At 37.4% G+C, this 20,385-nt stretch overlaps 1 protein-coding gene across 2 annotated transcripts; it reads left to right on the top strand.

Annotated features, from left to right (window-relative positions):
* The first annotated feature begins 367 nt into the window (after positions 1–367).
* On the top strand, positions 368–17,604 carry Tlr7 (toll like receptor 7). Of its 2 annotated transcripts, none has more exons than XM_026395160.2 (3): positions 368–509; positions 821–921; positions 14,406–17,604. In XM_026395160.2, exons 2-3 carry the CDS (start codon positions 919–921, stop codon positions 17,544–17,546), a joined length of 3,144 nt encoding a protein of 1,047 aa, XP_026250945.1. In that variant the 5' UTR covers positions 368–509; positions 821–918; the 3' UTR covers positions 17,547–17,604. The 2 variants fall into 2 exon arrangements, with proteins under 2 accessions (XP_026250945.1, XP_026250947.1); XM_026395162.2 differs by having other exon boundaries at positions 474–509; positions 886–921.
* Positions 17,605–20,385: the final 2,781 nt, after the last annotated feature.

Here is a 20,385-nt window from a genome sequence, read left to right as displayed (position 1 = left end):
AGATATCTATAGAACTGGTGGTTATCAACCTGTGGTATTTTGTCCCTTGGGGGATATTTTGCAATGTCTAGAGACATCTGTGATTATCACAACGGAAAGGAAAGGAGGCAGGGATACAGCCAAACACCCTGCAATCTAACAAAGAATTCGCTGGTCAAAAATATCAATACTGCCAAAGTTGAGAAACTCTGTTATAAAAAAGAAAAGATTAGTCTGACCAGTGGTTTGGACTTAGACGAGATATTGCCCCAATTATGGTGGTAGAAATAAGAGGAACCTAGTGGTTCTGCAAACCCCATGTCTGGGTGGTTTAAATAGTCATGCTCCTCCTTGCTCCCCCCTCCCACATCATCTTTGCACTCGGAAACTCCAGGGCTGACAGCCTAGAGTCTCTGTGACTCTATGTTTCCTCCTGCCTATCTCTTCATCTCAGAAGACTCCAGATATAGAATCACTCCATGCAATCAAGAAAAGTATTTTAAGCATTGGAACAAATTGGAATAATTTAAGTAAGTTGATGTATGCACTGCTATAAGGGAGTGGGGAGGGAAAGAGAGGGAACCCAAATCATATGCAAACAGTTTTTAGAATATAAAGCAAAAATGTGGTAGTCTAAAATGTCAATTATTCAAAGATAAAGACTTTTAGTAACATTAGAAATGGTTTTCTGGAGTTCGTCTCTCTTTTACCTTTGAGGAAATAAATACTATTAATAGGTATTTTCAATAACATATTTTAAAGCAATGTTTACAGCATGTTTTTAGGCTACAGTATGTTGGTGTCTTTGTGATGTCAAGTTCAATGTCTGTTTTTATCTTAGTTGATGCTATTGAGTCCATCTCAGGCTGATCTTGGTACCTCTCATGCTCTTCCCTCTTCCACCAGACCTCTATATTCCATTTTGGAAGAAGACTCAAAATGGTAAGAAATCCAAGAGATCTGTAAAATTGTTATCTGTGATCTTTGGGGGAAGAACTAAAACCAGCTGGAAAGAATAATACTTAAGATTGTATTTTGGCTATTTCCCAGGGGGAAAACAGTTTTGTGATATTTCATAATAGAGGTTAATTGGGAAAGCATTTCATAATTTCAGATTAATCAACACTTTCTCTGTCCAACTTCCTACAAAAGTTATATATGTGTGCTGTAGTGAGCAGGGGCAGATATTTGGATTGGAGACATGGCTTCTATAGATCTCATTTCTTCATCCTACATTTTTAGCTTTGAAGCAATACCAATCACTGAAGTTACTTTGAGCTTCATGCAGCATATGGTAGGTTGAATGACTACATAGATAGGACAGGGTGGTATGAATATAGGACTAAGATTCCACCAACCTCCAAGCTTGGGTGCTGTTAAAAAAGAAAAGAGCTGGCAAATAGTTAAAGTGGTACTATCAGAACTATTGTAACAGGGGACGAGAGACCTCAGTATAGAACTAGACTCAATTCCAAATATAGCAAGAATAAGTGGGAATTTATAGTCAGGGAGCAGAATGGTGTCGGGGGATGGAAAATTACTGAGAAGAAACTTCAGGGATTGGGAGATTCCGGTTAAACTGATATGGAAAGATTCTTGCTGGAGGCAGGCCAGGGGGATCAGACATTTCCTGGGGAATGGTGGGGGATGAGGAATTTGATCAAATACTAAAGGTGCTCACAAACCAAGGTATGGGGGAGGATTCTCCAAAAAAAAAAAAAAAACACAAAGAATTCTTGCTCAAATCAGGCAATGCAAAGATGGATAGTGGTCCTTAGAGGCTTCTGGGCTTAGAAGAGACGGACAAAAGTTTTGTCAAGGAGAGTCTTTGTCAGTACTGACTCTCCCAATCACTATCTGGGGGAACTTGTGCCCATCACCAAGGCTTCTGAAGCTTGATTTCTATGATTATAAAATGAGCATTAGAATACCCTCCTCAGTTGCCTTCAGAGCCATTGTGAGGTTCAAATAAAAATCTATTTGTTCAAGTCCTCTGCAAGTGGCATGATGCAAGTATAAGCAAACAGGTATGCCGAAATTAAGTAAGAAAGAGACATTGGTGGCCTTTTCCTGAAATTGTTTCTCATCCAAATTAGATGTGATGAAGAGTATTCACCAGGAACCCTCTGCAACCTCTGGATCTGAATGTTGGCTCTTGGGCTTATTTTGTATCTAAGGTCTCATGAAACGTTAACCATAAGGCTATTCTGCTACAAAGGAAATGACTGTTTATAGTTTCATTTCCTCGAACCCCAGATGTCTATTTTATTGCACACATGTGCATACAATTGTCTTTGACTCTTGAGGGATGGCATGATAGGAGTGGTGAGAGTCAAAAGAGCTCACATTCTTGACCATTTAGTATAGATCAAGCATCATGCTAAGGGCTTGATACACATGCTTCTGTTTCAGTCTCAAAGCAGTCCTATGAGGTACAGATGAGGAAACTGGGACCTCACAAGAGTAAGGAGCTTGAGGACGTGACTTGGGCAGCCTGATTCTTTGAAAGGGGGGCCCAAGGTCTCTAAGTTTTTAAATCAAGCCTGGCATGCACTTTTACCCAGCAGACACTCAATAAATGTAGGTTTGATTATGATCTTACTATTTAAGAGAATAGGGGAAGTTGGCATATCTCTTATACAAAAAGACATTAAAAATAATTTTCAAAAGAATAAATATACAGGCTGGGCATGCAGGCACGTTCCTGTAATTCCAGTGGCTTTAGAGGCTGAGGCAGGAGAATCTCAAGTTCAAAGCCAGCCTCAGCAAAAGTGAGACGCTAAGTAACTCAGTGAGACCCTGTCTCTAAATAAAACACAACATAGGGCTGGGGATGTGGCTCAGTGGTTGGGTGTTCCTGAGTTCAATCCCCAGTACCAAAACAGAAAAAAAAAAAGAATAAATATTCCAGGCCCCCAAAACACAGAGAAAATATTCAACCTTACTAATAGACACGTCAGATCCTTTAATCTGGAAATCTGACTTCTAGAAACTCTTCTCAAAGCAATGATCAGGTTTGTGGTGAATCATTTACCAAGACAATGTATGCAGCAGGGCAAAGGATGTATCTCAGGTCCCTTGCTGGGGAGGGCTTAATTCATTGTGGTCCACCCATTAAATGGAATCATATGTAACTATTTAAATTCTATTTTTAAGAGGATACTGAATGACATAATAAAATATTCATGTTATAATGTTAATTTTAAAAAGCAAACTAGAATCAGTAACTGTTGTGTATTCCTGATGTTTTTAATGCACATCTTAGATAAGTGCTGGGTGATTACTAAACGTTAGACCATCTGTGAAGATGTTTCACATACATAAATGTGTTACATATTTCAATTTCACCAAAAAATCCCTGTATTATGATCCTTTTACAGTTAGGAAATACGAGTCTTATGAGGCAAAATTATTTATGAAAGTCTGAGAGCTCTTATGTGGTAGAATATGAATTTAACACCAAATCTTTCCACTGACAAAGTCCTGGCTCTTACTAAAATGTTTCTCACTATGTGAAATAGATGCATGGATGGGGAAATCCACATTAGAAGGAAACATATCAAAATGTTAAAGCTAAGAAATTTTTAAAAATAAAAATATTAAGTTACCTTAACTATAGCTAATTTCTTTATGGCTAAATAAAGGGAGAGTAAGGTTATCTATTTACTAAATTAATAATTATTTAAAAATTCAAAGTAGCAAGGACTGAAACAACTTACTGAGACCCTGACTCAAAATAAAAAATAAAAAAGGGCTGGGGATGTGGCTTAGTGATTAAAGACCCCTGGGATCAATCCCTGGTACAAAAAAAAAAAAAAAGAAATTTGAAGGGTTTACTGAAATAAAAAATATCATTACAGATTAATCAACCAGACTCTTCACAGCCTGAGTATAGAACATTTTGACATCAGAAGTTTATCAAAGCTTAGGACTAAGACTGGCAAGCTCTGGCCTGTGGGTCATATCAAGCCTGCCATTTGTTTTTATACAGCCCACAAACTAAAAATGTTTTTTAATGTTTTTAAATGGTTGAAACATAATGAAGAAAAATTACTATTTCATGATACCTAAAAGTTATATGAAATTCAAATTTAAGTTCCCACAAATTAGCAAGGATGGTGGAATGTAATGGACATCATTATACAAAGTATATGTATGAAGACTTTAAAAAAAGGTTCCCATAAATAGTTTTATCATTTGTGTACTTGTTTATATATTTATAACTGCTTTTGCACTCTGATGGCCAACTTCTCAAAGAATAGAATAGGGAGAGAGACTGTGTAACCTCCAAAGCCTAAAATATTTACTTACTTGCCCTTTATAGATAAAATTGCCAATCTGTGACTTATGGAAAACAGGGGATAAGGTTTAATGTCACATGTGATTTAATATCTTAGGGTCTTTGGTGACTGTTGTAATACATAATAGCTGCTAAATTCCTAATATACATAAAACCACTTGATGTAATTATATTCTTTTCATTTGAAAACTAAATCCATTAGGCTAAAATGGTAAGGAGCAAATGATTTTTAAAAACTATTTATTTACAATACTGGAGATTGAACCCAGGGCCTGGCATGCGCTAGGCAAATTCTCTACCACTAAGCTACATTTCCAGCCTTTGTTATTTTGAGGTAGGGTCTGAGCAAATTACCCCGCTGGCCTTGAACTTGTGATCCTCCTACCTCCGCCTTCTGAATCCTTGGGATTACAGGTGTATACCACCATGCCAGGCTAAGATGTCTCTCCCTTTTAAAAAGTGTGTTACACCATTGTACTTCAATTTTGTTATTGTTATAAAATGGGACTTTGATACCAATGGTTTTTACACTTCACAGAGATTAGCCTATGATTAGAAATATTTCAGAACTCTCAAAAAGGGGATATTGGGTGAGAAATCTGTTAGGGAAATTCCTAGTAGAAGTTCAGTGTATAAATAAATATCACTTAAGCAACTTCCCTAATTCAAAGTTCTTGATTAACCCCTAGAGAGACATACAAAGCACAAACCTAGTTACCAAATAATTCAATAACATCAACATGTCATGAAAGTAGAAGTCCTCTTTCCCTAGAAAAGGCGTCCCTCATTCCATTCCCCAGAAGAAATTGCTGCTAAAGGTCACTTGAGTAATCTTCCACTTCTCTTTGCAAATACAAACACATGTACATATATTCATCATAAATCGATCATATGCTACATACGATTTTGATACTGCTTTTAAAATCCACTTTATTTTTATAGTCATAGTAGGTCTTGCACAGCTTGTCATGTCAACACCTATAGTTCTACCACATTCTTCTTAGGGTATATCCCACTATTGGTGATTTCTCATTTTTAACCATTCTGCCAAATTGATTGGTTGTTATCCAGTTCTTCCCATTCTTACTATTTTAGAGAGCTTAATCAAACTAATAGTCTTATCTGAAGTCATATAATGTTTAGTTAATATTATCAAAAGGTGAACTTGCTTGTTTTCCCCTTCTGTGGAATCCTTAAGATGTTAATGGTGTTTAAAACTTTGCTTAGGCCATTTTGAAATGGCAGCAGTCTGAGGTTCTGGGGGGCTATGAAGACCCATTGACTAAACTGCACATCCACATTATACCATGTGCATTTGCAGTAGATAAGTTTCAGGGAACTCCAAGCCAACAATCAGTCATAGAGTCAGCACACTAGAAAAGGACTTTGCAGGCCCATTAGTTCAACCCCCATAGTCTATAGATGAAAAAGGCAAGGTTTAAAAGAATTCAGTCAGTAGCTCTAAGAGGCTGAATCCTGGCCTGTCTGTTCACAAGATTGATAACTCCCAAAATAAATAAACAAGAGGAGAATTCAGATGAATCCTGGCATGGCTCTAATTTGTTACAAGACACAAGCTACTTGACCTCACTTCCTCATTTTTTTGTTTTTTGCCATCTACTAATTTCCAGTTACATGCATCTCCTTCTCATTCCTGATATCACAACCATATATCTCTTACAAGCTTGCAAAGTTTTGAAGATAAAAATGCTATATGCAAAGCACAAAGTTCGGAACATCTTGGTTAATGTTTCTTCCTATTGGTAATCATATTTCTACAACTGTAAACATTCTGGTGGAAATATAATATAGATCTAAAATCAGGAGAATTCAGTTCAAATACAAACTCAAGTCCTGCCACCAAAATGGTGCATCTGAATGAACAGGTTTTGCCACTTTGAAGATTTATTTATTCAAGCTTTTGTTTGCAGGGTGGGCAAGCAGCATTACATTTAGATATAACTAAATGTTATTGTCTCGCCATATATTTTCCTGATAACAGAGGAAGTTCTGTTCACAAGAGAAAGTCAGGGCTTCTGGTGACTCAGCCATGGTTAGTAAATGAGCAGGAATGGGGTCTGACTCATCACCAGTCCCCTACTTTGTCTAACACAGTACCTTGCACAGAGTAGGTTCCCAGTTCTATTTGTTGAATGATTACATAAGGGTAGAATTTCCTATTATGAAGGTAAAGCTCAAGGTGCCTTTAAGAATATAAATTCATAAATTGCCCCCAATATAGCACAGTTATATCCTATGTCCATAGGATACAATTCACAAGAAATACAGCATCTGAAAAAATGTTTCTGCTTTTTTCCCTTCAACTTAGTTCTACTCAAAACATAAATACCACTTTTTTAATATTTGGAAATTTTATTATGAAAACATACAGTCCTGCCCCCCACAACCCCCTAAAAATAGAACAAAACAGAAATATTAAAGTACCAAGAATCACTAATTGAAAAGGAAATTGACTAAACTGCAGATCCACATTATACCATGGGCATTTGCCATTAACTGTCTCAGGCAACTTGAACATAGATGGGTCAAAACCGAGTTTGAATCTTGGTTTGAAATTGACTCTCAGATCTGTGCTTCCTCATCAGTAAAACAGGAATATTTACATGCCTTTTCAATTTCAGTGTGAGGGACCAGTGATGCAATAGAAGTAGTGTGTCTGCCTTAATACCTGGCATACAATAAGTAGTGAATAAAAGTCACTATTTTGATACTAACACACACACACACACACACACACACACATACACACACACACACAATTGAAGGCTGCACAATCTGAATTCTACATTTTCCACTTTAACAAATGATGTGATTTAGTAAGAGAATAGAAACACCTGTGCATACAAAAAAATACACACTCCCATTTCTACCATAATTAGTTCACTAATTGAGCATCCAAATTTACCCAGTGTATTTGCATGTGTAATTAGCTATGATTCATCAGCAAAGCCAGGCCTATGTCATGGTGTACTATGCTATTTTACAAATCAAATTACTAAACGATGCATGACTTTAGGCACTCATTGACCCAAAAAACAGGCAAAACAAAATTACATGGATTGTTTACATCACTTAAAAAATTAGATCTGACTCAGAATGGAACTTTTACATTTTAAAATAATATGATTTGAAGCTAAGTACGTCTGAAGCTGGTTGGAAAGGGGGAATTTCCACACTTAAAAAGTTCCATTGGCATAAAGGAATATTTCACATTTTGAAACCATGCTCTCCAAAAGATCCCTTAAGTTGGGAAGCCTCAAAGGTATCTTTCTCTTTAAATAATTAGTTTAGAAAGGCTTTGTTCATTGAGCTCATTTTCTCCCTCACCTGCTAGATCAGAGCCCAAATTTCTCATTGCAATTGATCTTCCTCTTGGCATGAGTCCTAGAATGCTAACTTGTTGGTATCTTCAATTCCCAGTCTTTCAGTCCAGCCATCCGGGAGAGCTAAGAGACATCTTGTTTGCCATATAACATTCCAAGGGGTTGGGCTCAACTATTGAGCATAGAACAGGACTAGCCTTGTCCTGGTTGTGCCTGTTCCCAGGTGAGACAAATAAACCCTGTACTTCCACTGGTGGTTCAGGATGGAAGGGATAGAACTTCTGAGAAAAAGGGTGAGGATGGAATTTCCCTGATCTCCACTGCCCATACCCTTCTAATGACACCAGCTGCTTTTCTTCTGTGACACTATTTCCACTTCAACCCTTCCTTTAGAGGACCAAGTCCTTTCTAGTCTCTCCTTATCCACTTTATAAAATCTGACCTTCAGAAAAAAAAAATCTTTCTAGTGATGATAGTTTAATATGGGACTTCTATGGAATTTTTTTTAAGTTTCAACTTTGATTTCCTCAGCAAATGCTGATCATGCACTCACTATGCAGCATTATGATGAAGTGTAAATAAGGTGTCTGAACCTAAAGTGTCCCTTGCCTGTAGAGAGATGAAGACAGCATAATAGAAGGGCTAGAGGGAAGGCTCTGTGTTTGAATTACCTGGAAACTACCTTGGTGAGTTGTAGCATCTTTGCTTTTCACTTTCTTCGCTGAAAATGAACATATCTCTTAGAATTGGGAGAAGGAGTAAATGGTTTTGAAATTAGCCACATGTGAATGGATTTACACGCTTTTCAGGTAATCCCACTTCTCCTTGTTAGACTTGGATTGAATTTTCTTCATGTTAAGTCTATGCACAAGTTTAGCACAGCATAAAATTTTATCCAGACCAGGGGTCTGCAAACTGTGACCTGCAGGCTACATCTGTTCTGCTACCCATTTTTGAAGAACTGAGTTGAGGATGGTCGTGTAATTTGAATCACATTAGAATTACATTCTACGTAGTTACCTAAGTATCTCCATAAGATCCTCAATTTCACCTAAAGTATTATGTTTATATAGAAAGTTTGCCAACTCTTGGTCTCGACAAACCTCTAACAGAAATTTTTGGGATGATGAACACATTCTGTATCTGTATCTTTCGATACAATAACCACTAGCCTAATGTGGCTTTTGTGCAGTTAAAATAGAGTTAGTGTGACTGAGGGACTGAATTTTAATTAATTTAAAACTAAATAGCAACATGTGACTAATGGCTATCACATTAGAGCAGCTCTAGACAACTTCAAATGCAAAGACATTGTTTTCTGTCTGCTCTCTGGGTTCTGTGCTCCTCACTTTCAATTTAATCAACTATCCTGAGGCTCTCTAAGTCAATGGGGAGGTAACACTCTTAATCAGATTTTTGCCCTGGACTGGCTTTTAATGTCTGCTAGAAAATGCTTAATGGAAAGTGCTTGAAAAATGCATGTGGACATAGGCTTATTTTCTCTAAGGCTGCTACTTTGATTCTATCCATTACATCTGTCTTAGTTTGGGAAAAAGTAGTTGGCTTTTTCAACTTAACCAGGCCTCAAATTTTAAAAAGTCATAATCAACTTAGTGTTCAGGCTGCAGGCAGACAAAATCTCTTTTATCAAAGTTATGTTTCCTTCCAGTTCTTCTTTGAAGACTGTCCAACTTCAGCACTAGTTCATTTCTCTCATAGGACTGCTGAAAAACAGCAAGAAGCTACCAACACATAACCATCATTATGAATATTGCCAAACCATTTCTCCTAGAGTAAAGTTATAGTTGGCATATGTTCTGCCTTCCAAGATTTTCCAGGTGATAGTTTATGAAGTGTCTTTCAATAGTATAATATGGGCCATCAGCTTTCCATCCTCCAATGCCTGAGTCTTTCTTGCTTATAGACTGATGAAATCAACATTAGATAATTTAGATTTTCTCATGGGTAGCAATTTATTTTCAAATTCTATATTGGTTAAAATTAGGTTTGTGTGCCAAGCATGGTGGTGCATGCCTGTAATTCTAGCTACTTGGGAGGCTGAGGTAGGAAGATCACAAGTTCAAAGCCAGCCAGCCTCAGTAACTTTGTGAGGCCCTAAGCAACTTGTTGAGAACTTGTCTCAAAATTAAATAATAATAATAATAATAATAATAATAATAAAGGCTGGGACTGTGACTCAATGGTTAAGACCCTCTGGGTTTAATTCCTGGTACTAAAAAAACTATTAGGTTTGTGTTTGTGCAATGAAAATCCAGTTAGCATTGATGTACCATAACTATTTTCTGCTTTATCATTAACTCCTAGAAATCAGTAATTCAGAACCATTATTTCTATTCTGCTCTATGAGGTCACACAGGAATGATCTGGACACTCTGGATCATCCACCTTGTTGCTTCACTATCCCTAACTTGTTTCCCTCATTTGCATCATCTAAGATGGCTGCCTACAACATCCACATTATAAGAAGCCACATGGAAGTAGATGGGAGGAAGGGGAATCACTCCATTGTTTAAGGACATGTGCTGCCAGAGATTGCATGCCTCACTTTCTCTCACATCTCATTGACTTAGTCATAGGTTCACACTTAACTGCAGTGGAGTCTGGGAAATACAATAATTTTACAGAGTGGTGGATGCCCAACTAAAAATGGAGAATCTGTCACTATGAGATGAGGCAAGTGGGGAAAATGTATTGGGAATATATTGCAATTGCTAAACTCTGATGATAATAGAAAGAAGTAATTGTTAGTATTAAAAAATACCAAATGGAATAAAAAACACACACATTTAAACTACACATAACACAAGTGTCAGAATCTTGTCTGAAAAGAATTAATGGTTTTCTACATTGTAGACCCCTGTTGATTCCAGAAGTATAACCTGAAGGAACCTTCTCTGAGGGGAATTATTCTCCTGCAGAATAAACATTAAATGAATAAGCCTATAAATCAGTAAGATAATTTCTGACTGTGCTAAGTAGTATGAAGGAAATAAAGCAATGTAGTATAATACAATGTATGCCTCTCTGTGTCTCAATTGACTCATCTGTATAATGAAGACACACAGGTTTACAATTCCAAAATCCCAAAGCTGAAAGTTGTGTCCTAACTCAGTTGAAAGCAATATGTCATGATCTGAGTTGCTCTCTGGGCCCCAATATGTATCATATATACAGGGTATATGTGTCATGTTACCTTCTGAAATCAGTAAAAATCTGAAATCCAAAACACAAAGGTTTTGGATAAGCGACTGAAAACCATTAGAACCCTCTCATTTGGTTATTGTGAGGATTAAATGAGTTAGTATATATAAAGTACTTAAAATGATACCTGATAAATGCTTTCTAAGTTCACTACTATTACTATCATCATCACTGCTACTACATAGGAGGTTATTTAGATTAGTTGGTCAGGGAATTCTTCTCTGCAGATTGTCACCTGAGCAGACACCTAAGAGGTGGTAATGACCTGGCCATGGGAAGAGAAGGAGAAAGAAAATCTCAAAAAGAGGGAACACCAAGTATCAGGATTGAGAAGGTTACAAGCTTGGCTCCAATGCAGAAATGAAAAGAGGTGGCCAGATGGCTGATATGTGTTGAAAGAGGGGAAAGATGGTTCAAGGTTAGAGAGGTAGGCTGGAAGCAGAATATACACACACTAAGGAATGGAAAAACTTTGGATTTCATTCAGAGTGTAATTAGGAAGTCATTTTAGTTGATTGGATTTGTGTTTATAGAGAATGCTCTGATGCTGATTAATGAATGAATTTTAGAGAAGGGGAAGCAGGGAGATCCATTTAGAGTCTACTGCAGGAGTCCAGGTAAAATTGAATGACTACTTGGATTAGAAAGGTGGGAATAGATGAGCAAAAAAGTAGACACATGAAGAGAAAATTTAGAAGGTGGTAAAAGTTTTCTAATTACTTTTACACTAGAATTTATAACACCAGTATGTAAAAGCTAAAACTTTCAGTCATTGTCAGGTGTGTTAAACCAAGTGGTATGATGCACCCAGTACATACAGGCTTTACAAGAGCAATTCTATATATCTCTCCCCATCGCACAAGTAGCTTGAAATAGGCCATGGTGAAAATATTTACACCATGGACATTGACACATGCTATGACTCAGGACTTGACAAGTGAGAGCATTTTGCTGGCAGGGGAGAAGGAAGGCCAATCATTAAACATTTATCTGCACACCACTGGTTAAGATGTGACTTTATTTTCTAAAATAATACTTCTTTAGTGCCTCCATTGTAATTGATCACAAAAGTACTTAAACTAGAAACACCCTGGGAAGCTTGGTTGGTAATTACTAGCTCAATTATTTCATGTTTTTAAATCAGTTAATTCAGGTATACTCCCACTTCTACCTAGGGTCTCATATATGTTCATGGGAATGGGTTGGGAAGAGAGCACCTGTTTCATGATTGTCCTTTATTCATGTTGGGCCCCTCTGGAATAGAGCGTGCCTCCCTGGACCACAATATCACTCTTAGCAGCAGTATCTATTGCCTTCAGATAGTATGATCCAAGCACCCATCATGCTTTTTAAAGAAGCATAGCCAGGGTAGGGGTCCAAGGCCTGGGAGCCTATAATCAAGGCCCATTCACTCTACTTCTCTCCTTTCTCTCTTCTAAAATATTTCCTCCTATCTTGACTCATCCTCTCCTCCCTGAGTAGTGAACACTTTCCCTGTATGTTTGAGTAATTGTGATGCTCTAGGAAGATGTGCCATATTTATCTAAGGTCTTCTTGTATCCCCTGGCCCATTACCATATATTCCCAGGTATCTATCTGCATGTTAGAGTAGCATAGCCTTAAATAATTCTGGTGGATGAAGAAGGTAGGAAAGAGTATGGCAAGTAGGGGGACTTGAAAGTCAGTGAACTTGGGTTTAGCAATGAGAAAAGCTGGTACAGGAGTTATATCAGGTAGACCTAGACAAGAAGGCAAGGGGAAAAGTTATGGAAGACTTAGAATCCATGATAAAAATTTGAGCTCATGCTATAAAACGTGAGAATAAAACAGATAAAGAAAATCATTTTAAAGACTACACAGCAAGACAATCACTGATTCATGTTTGGGAATCTGGATGGATAATGTGGATTGGAAGAGTGAGGGCACAGGGACTAGGCTTTGGAGTAGAACAAGGCCCAGCTGGTGTTGTGCCAGCTAAAATGGGAAAGCAAGGAGGGTGTTGAGAAGTGTAATGGAGGAGGTCAGCTGTAATTGATGAATGGTTTTAATGATGTGGAAGAGAGGACAGGGTTGTGAAAGGTAAATAGGACAATTTTGTTCCCTTAACTTCAATGCACTTGTGGGTTGCATGTAAAGATGGGTTCAAAAGCCATTTTGAGATCCTTCTGAGCTATATTGCATCAGAGAGTAAGAAAGCTGGGGTAAATTTTGCTTATTTACCTCCTTTTAGTGGAATTAAGGGAAGTAGGAATTTGATTTATTAGATATCAACATGATTGATTGTCTATTGGGAGTGCAAAATCATTAGTTGAGCCAGAGCCTACTGTAGAAACATAGTCTGGATTGTTCCATGTATAATTACTAGTAAAACTAACACCAGCATTTCAAAGTAAAATACTGATAGAAATCCTGAAATATGACAACAAGTTCATGTTTGAACCTCCTTCTAAGGCAGGGCCACTTGAAATTCATATGCTGATCAGCGAAGTTCTTCAGTGCTCCTCATCTTGCCATTTAAGGCTCATTTTTCCAGGGTTGCAGTGTCTTTCCTGCTAAATCTAAATGCCCAAGAATCATCTTTCAGGGTAGATTCCTGTGTGTCCCATTTTGCCCATTTTGCCATTTTTTGGTTATTCTTATAATCTCAACTTAATCCTTTATGACTGATCCCCTTATCCCCTGTAAGTATCCACTTGATCAATTATATTACTCTAATTATGGATCAACCAGGTATATTTATGTAATGTAAACCTAATGGATTGGGAAAAACATTCAACCTCAAATCATTTTGGAGGTGATTTCTGGAATTATTTCCAAAAACAATCCATGAGAAGAACTAGTTTCTAGAATGGCAGTAAGGCAGTGCCAAAATGGCAGGAGTGTATTTGATAATCAAATGCCATTTGTTAAGTGGGTGACCTTGGGAAAACTAGTTAATATTACTAATCTGTGCCTTAATTTGTAATATAGGAAAAATGGATCTCTTATATTTTCTTATTTAGAATATTATGAGGTTTGAATATTATGAAAGTCTCTTGAAATGTGTACCAGGGCATGGTGAGCAAGTAAACATTAATTGTACTTAAGTCCTTTTATTTTTCCCGTGCTAGGGATGGAACCCGGGGCCTCCCACATACTAGGCAAATATTCTACCACTGAGCTACATCCCTAGCCTGTACTAAAATCTTAATGTGTGGTTCTTTTCAGATGCATATGCATTTTTCACATTCCTTGACCCCCCAAATTTAAGACTTCGATAGCTAATTGTTGACTCTTATTGTGGTATTCTATTTAACAACAAATCAGAAAAGTCTACTTTTGCACAATAAGATATTTTGCTAGAAAATTAAGGTGCCAAAAACTGAATATGTGACCAAATTATGGAAAACCTCAGTGATTGACAAATACAGTCCCGAGGTATGCTATTTAGATAGCTAAGAACAAGATCTAAATTGTTTATTTTTACAGTGTAGCAAAAGAGAGGTAACGAATTGGGACTTCCAAATTCTGATCATTAGCATATTTTAGAACAATGGTTTGTTCTTTTTTTATATTTTCAGGTGTTTCCAATGTGGACATTGAAGAGACAATTTCTTATCCTTTTAAACATGATCCTAATTTCCAAACTCCTTGGGGATAGATGGTTTCCAAAAACTTTGCCCTGTGATGTCACTTTGGACGTTCCAAAGAACCAAGTGACTGTGGACTGCACAGACAAGCATTTGACAGAAATTCCTGAAGGTATCCCTGCCAACACCACCAACCTCACCCTCACCATTAATCACATAGCCAGCATCTCCCAAGACTCCTTCCATAGGCTGGACCATCTGATAGAGATTGATTTCAGATGCAATTGCATACCTCCTCGAATGGGACCAAAAAACAATGTGTGTACCAGGAGGCTGCAGATTAAACCTAAAAGCTTTAATAAACTCACTTATTTAAAATCCCTTTACCTGGATGGAAACCAGCTTCTAGAGATACCTCAGGATCTTCCTCCCAGCTTACAGCTTCTGAGTCTTGAGGCCAACAACATCTTTTCCATCATGAAAGAGAATTTAACAGAACTTGCCAGCATAGAAATGCTCTACCTGGGCCAAAACTGTTATTATCGCAATCCTTGTAATGTTTCATTTTCAATTGAGAAAGATGCCTTCCTAAACCTGACAAATTTAAAAGTGCTCTCCCTGAAAGATAACAACATCACAGCTGTCCCCACTGTTTTGCCATCTAATTTAATAGAACTGTATCTTTACAACAACATCATTACAGAAATCAAAAAAGATGATTTTAGTAACCTCCACCAATTGCAAATTCTTGATCTAAGTGGAAATTGCCCTCGTTGTTATAATGTCCCATTTCCTTGCACACCCTGTGAAAATAATTCCCCCCTAAAGATCCATGATAATGCTTTTGATGCATTAACAGAATTAGAAGTTTTACATCTACACAGTAACTCTCTTCAGAATGTGCCCCCAGCATGGTTTCAAAAAATGAAGAAACTTAAAGAACTAGATCTTTCCCAAAACTTCTTGGCCAAAGAAATTGGGGATGCCAAATTTTTGCGTTCTCTCCCCAACCTCATCCAACTGGATCTGTCTTTCAATTATGAACTTCAGGTCTATCAGGCATTTATAAATCTATCAGATGCATTTTCTTCTCTGAAAAAACTAAAGATTCTGCGGATCCAAGGATATGTCTTCAAAGAGCTGACAAGCAGAAATCTCTCTCCATTACGTGATCTTCGTCATCTTGAAGTTCTTGATCTTGGCACTAACTTTATAAAAATCGCTAATCTTAGCATATTTAAACAGTTCGAAGGATTGAAAGTCATAGACCTTTCAATGAATAAAATATCACCTTCAGGAGAAGTTGGCTTCTGCTCTAACTCCAGAAGTTTTGCAGAAAGTCCTTGGCCCCAGGTACTTGAAACATTCCATTATTTCAAATATGATGAGTCTGCAAGGAGTTGCAGGTTCAAAAACAGAGAGGCTCCTTCTTTCTTGCCTTTTAATGAGGATTGCCACATGTATGGGCAGACCTTGGACCTGAGTAGAAATAGTATATTTTTTATCAAGTCTTCTGATTTTAAGCATCTTTCTTTTCTCAAATGCCTTAACTTGTCAGGAAATAACATTGGCCAAACTCTTAATGGCAGTGAATTCCAGCCATTAGTCGAACTAAAATATTTAGACTTCTCTAACAATCGACTTGATTTACTCTATTCAACTGCATTTGAGGAACTTCACAAACTGGAAGTTCTGGACTTAAGTAGCAACAGCCATTATTTTCAATCAGAAGGAATTACTCACATGCTTAACTTTACCAAGAACCTAAAGCTTCTGAAGAGATTGATGATGAATAACAATGGCATCTCTACCTCCACTAGTAGGATCATGGAAAGTGAATCTCTTCAAATTCTGGAATTCAGAGGAAACCACCTGGATGTTTTATGGCTAGATGGTGATAATAGATACTTACAATTCTTCAAGAATCTAATAAACTTAGAGGAATTAGACATCTCTAAAAATTCCCTGAGTTTCTTGCCTCCTGGAGTTTTTGATGGTATGCCTCCAAACCTAAAGAGACTCTTCTTGGCCCAAAATAGGCTTAAATCTTTCAACTGGGGAAGACTTCATCTTCTGAAGAATCTGGAAATTTTGGACCTCAGCCACAACCAATTGATGACTGTCCCAGAGAGATTATCCAACTGTTCCAAAAGTCTCAAGAAACTGATTCTTAAGAATAATCAAATCAGGCATCTGACAAAGTATTTTCTAAAAGATGCTTTCCAGTTGCGATATCTAGATCTCAGTTCAAATAAAATTCAGGTTATCCAGAAGACCAGCTTCCCAGAAAATGTCCTTAACAATCTGCAGATGTTGCTTTTGCACCATAATCGATTTCTGTGCACCTGTGATGCTGTGTGGTTTGTCTGGTGGGTTAATCACACGGAGGTGACTATTCCTTACCTGGCCACAGACGTGACTTGTGTGGGGCCAGGAGCACACAAAGGCCAGAGTGTGGTCTCTCTGGATCTGTATACCTGTGAGTTAGATCTCACTAACTTGATTCTGTTCTCATTTTCCATATCTACAGCTCTCTTTCTGATGGTGGTTATGACAGCAAGTCACCTGTATTTCTGGGATGTGTGGTATTTTTACCATTTCTGTAAGGCCAAGATAAGGGGGTATCAGCGTCTGCTATCAACAGGTTCTTGCTATGATGCTTTTATTGTATATGACACTAAAGATCCAGCTGTGACAGAATGGGTTTTTGAGGAGTTGGTGGCCCAATTAGAAGATCCACGAGAGAAACATTTTAATTTATGTCTGGAGGAGAGAGACTGGCTACCAGGGCAGCCAGTTCTGGAAAATCTTTCCCAGAGCATACAGCTTAGCAAAAAGACAGTGTTTGTGATGACGGACAAGTACGCAAAGACTGAAAATTTCAAGATAGCATTTTACTTGTCCCATCAGAGGCTCATGGATGAAAAAGTAGACGTGATTATCTTGATATTCCTTGAGAAGCCCCTTAAAAAGTCCAAGTTTCTCCAGCTCCGGAAGAGGCTCTGTGGGAGTTCTGTCCTAGAGTGGCCAACAAATCCACAGGCTCACCCATACTTCTGGCAATGTCTGAAAAATGCTTTGACCACTGACAATCATGTGTCCTATAGTCAGATGTTCAAGGAAACGGCCTAGTTTATTTTTTTCTTCAAAATGTGACTATCTAACTTACTCAGGAGATGCCTGGTTGCCTGAATTTTCTCATTAATTTTTCACCCACAAGACTGCTTTGATATTCTCCAAGAATTAGAATTTCCTATGTTGGAGGAAAGTCACCAATGTATGACAAAGAAGTTGGAAAGATGGAATTTATGTAATATATCAAGTCTTCTTTCTTCTTTCTTTGTATCTCCATTTACATTTCAGCTTCTCATATCAACTCTTGTATAAAGTACTTTTGGAATACAGATGGCAAGGAGAGAACATGAGGCTCTGATTCACCTGCAATTATGATCATTAAATATATGCACAATCTTGAAATTAAGAAGAACCATACTACTACCCTTACAAAGTTGGCATATGGGCTGGGGCTGTAGCTCAGTGGTAGAGCACTTGCCTAGCATGTGTGAGGCACTGGGTTCAATCCTAAGCACCACATAAAAATAAATAAATAAAATAAAGATATTGTATCCATCTACAACTAAAACATTTTTTAAAAAGATGTTGGCATGTTCAGAAATAGGTAAAAAATACTAAATCTCTATGATACCAAACTGTACCAGAGTGAGTTTAGTGAAATAAAACCCCAGTTAACTCCTCAACAAATTGCTTCTGTGAAGACCAAATGTTGGTACCACACAGACAGTTACTGCTTTTGTATCTCTTGTTCTTGTAGCTTGGGTCTGTTGATGGGTTTCATAGGGAAAGAGAAACATCATTACTATCCATGAACATGGTCTACCTATAGGTGGAAAAATAATTAAAACAATTTACCTTTATGCAAAATGGTGTTCTTTACCTTTGATAATAATTTATTTGTGAAGTACTTTTATCTGAACTGCAAAATACTATATCCAAAGTAAATTAGCCTCATCAAATGATCTTTCAAACTACTTTGTTAACTAATACTATATATTTAAAAGTATCTGCAAACTTGATGCACCAATATTATGTGGTCTTGATGGTAAACCCCAAAAGAGGATGAAAAGGGCATGTATTTATAGTTATCAGAGATGACAATTAGATGGTTGATAACTATACAAATTCCTTTTTATTTCTGAAGACAGGAAAAGAAGAATCAGAGGTTGATAAATCTTAACATTGAAAAAGTTTCATTTTCAAAAAGAATCAAAACATTCTTAAGACAAACTGAGTATAAATTCACATGAGTTCAAAGTTTGAAATCTGAAATCTGGCCAACTTGCTTTATTTTATAAAATAAAATTTCTACGAATTTATCTGTGCCATTTGGAAAAATAGCATGCATATATTCAAATCCTAGAGCATTAGCTTAAAGAAATTGCATTTTCCTCATATGTGAAGATGCCAAAAGCTGTACTGTAAATGAATGCATACTATGTGAATTAATATAGTATAGTATATAAATTATCATAGTATCTGAATTACTTGCACAAGACATTTAATCGATTAATAGGAGTACACATTCCCAAAGGAATTTTTGGAATGATAGAGAGGTGATTAAGTTGCTAGAGTCAACTATTTCACAGCTTCTAGTAGCTTTGCTGTGCTCAATAGATTTTCCTTTTTTGTGAAGACAAAGATAATGTTGGCTTTGGGCCATTATAAATTTTCTACTATTAAAATATAAAGTCATAAAGATTAAGCTATTTTGGTGATTTATAAAATCATAAGTCACTTGAAGACAATTTAAACATCTTCTGAAATGGATTAAGAAGAAGGGAAACTAAAAAAATAAGGCAACTCAGAAACCACAGCTTCTTTTGACATGAAGTTAAGTACGGTGGTTTGATGCAGAGAAAACAACCAAGAGCACACAAATCATGTTTTTTGTTTAATTCCTTTATGACTTTGACAAGTCACACTTTTAAATGAGGGCCCTCTGTGAAGTTTTGTGAGGCTGGAGCTGTCAATGGATGGCTTTGATCAAAAGCCATCACCTCAAGGTTCCAAGAGAACATGACTCCTAGGTCCCTCCATAAAGCTCAGAATAAAGAGCTTCTCTGCTGACCCACCTCTGGTTGGTTCTACCCCAGAAGGGACTCCTAACGTTTCCATAAATCCTGCTCCACCATCAATATTTGGCCCCCAGGTCCTTTCAACTCTGTGCCTGCAAAGGTGTGTTCTTCCTGCTCAGATAAATGCTGCACCTGAGCAAGACTTAGACATTTTTAGGATTCAAGCCAAGGGATACGTTGGGCAGGGCATATATTACAGTTGAGGGAAAAGCAAAACAAGTGTCTAAAGTTTTTAGGGGAGAGAAAAGATGAATTTGATTGTAGCCCTATTTCTAAGTCAGGTTCTCTGGGCCCCAGCATCCTGTTTACTTCCAGTAATATCTGCCTGAACCCTCTTAGGTCCAGATGGTCTCTCAATTGTAGTCATGGAGTATAGAGTACATGAAGGGATGTAGTGATCTGAAAATGTGGACATCTTGTTTAATCTCCTAGGAAGCTATGGTAAAGGTAACAAGGACACACACTCTTCTTTTGAGGAGGTCTTTTCCCCTTCCATAAAACATGCCTTTTGTTTACTTCCTTTTCATCCTAATCCAGGTAAATGAGAAATCCAGGATGCACATCCTGCTAGTTATTTATGGTCCAATTATTAAATGGGGGTGGAACTGAGCTTGGAGTTTTTCCTATACCTCATCTGCACATGCTCAGTAAGAAGAGAAGATTGACTTGGGAAATCACTCCTGCTTGGAATTTTGAGGTGCCAGGTCCCGGAAGCAGTTAGTTATGGGACATGCTGCCAGTTGTATTTGATGAAAGGTTGAGTGCTTCGCCTTAAGGAACATTGGGAACTTATTTGTAGCATCTGAAACATAAATAGC

Source organism: Urocitellus parryii, chromosome X, assembly GCF_045843805.1.
Source record: "Urocitellus parryii isolate mUroPar1 chromosome X, mUroPar1.hap1, whole genome shotgun sequence".
NCBI classification, from domain to species: Eukaryota; Metazoa; Chordata; class Mammalia; order Rodentia; family Sciuridae; genus Urocitellus; species Urocitellus parryii.
This window is presented reverse-complemented; position numbering and strand designations above follow the sequence as displayed.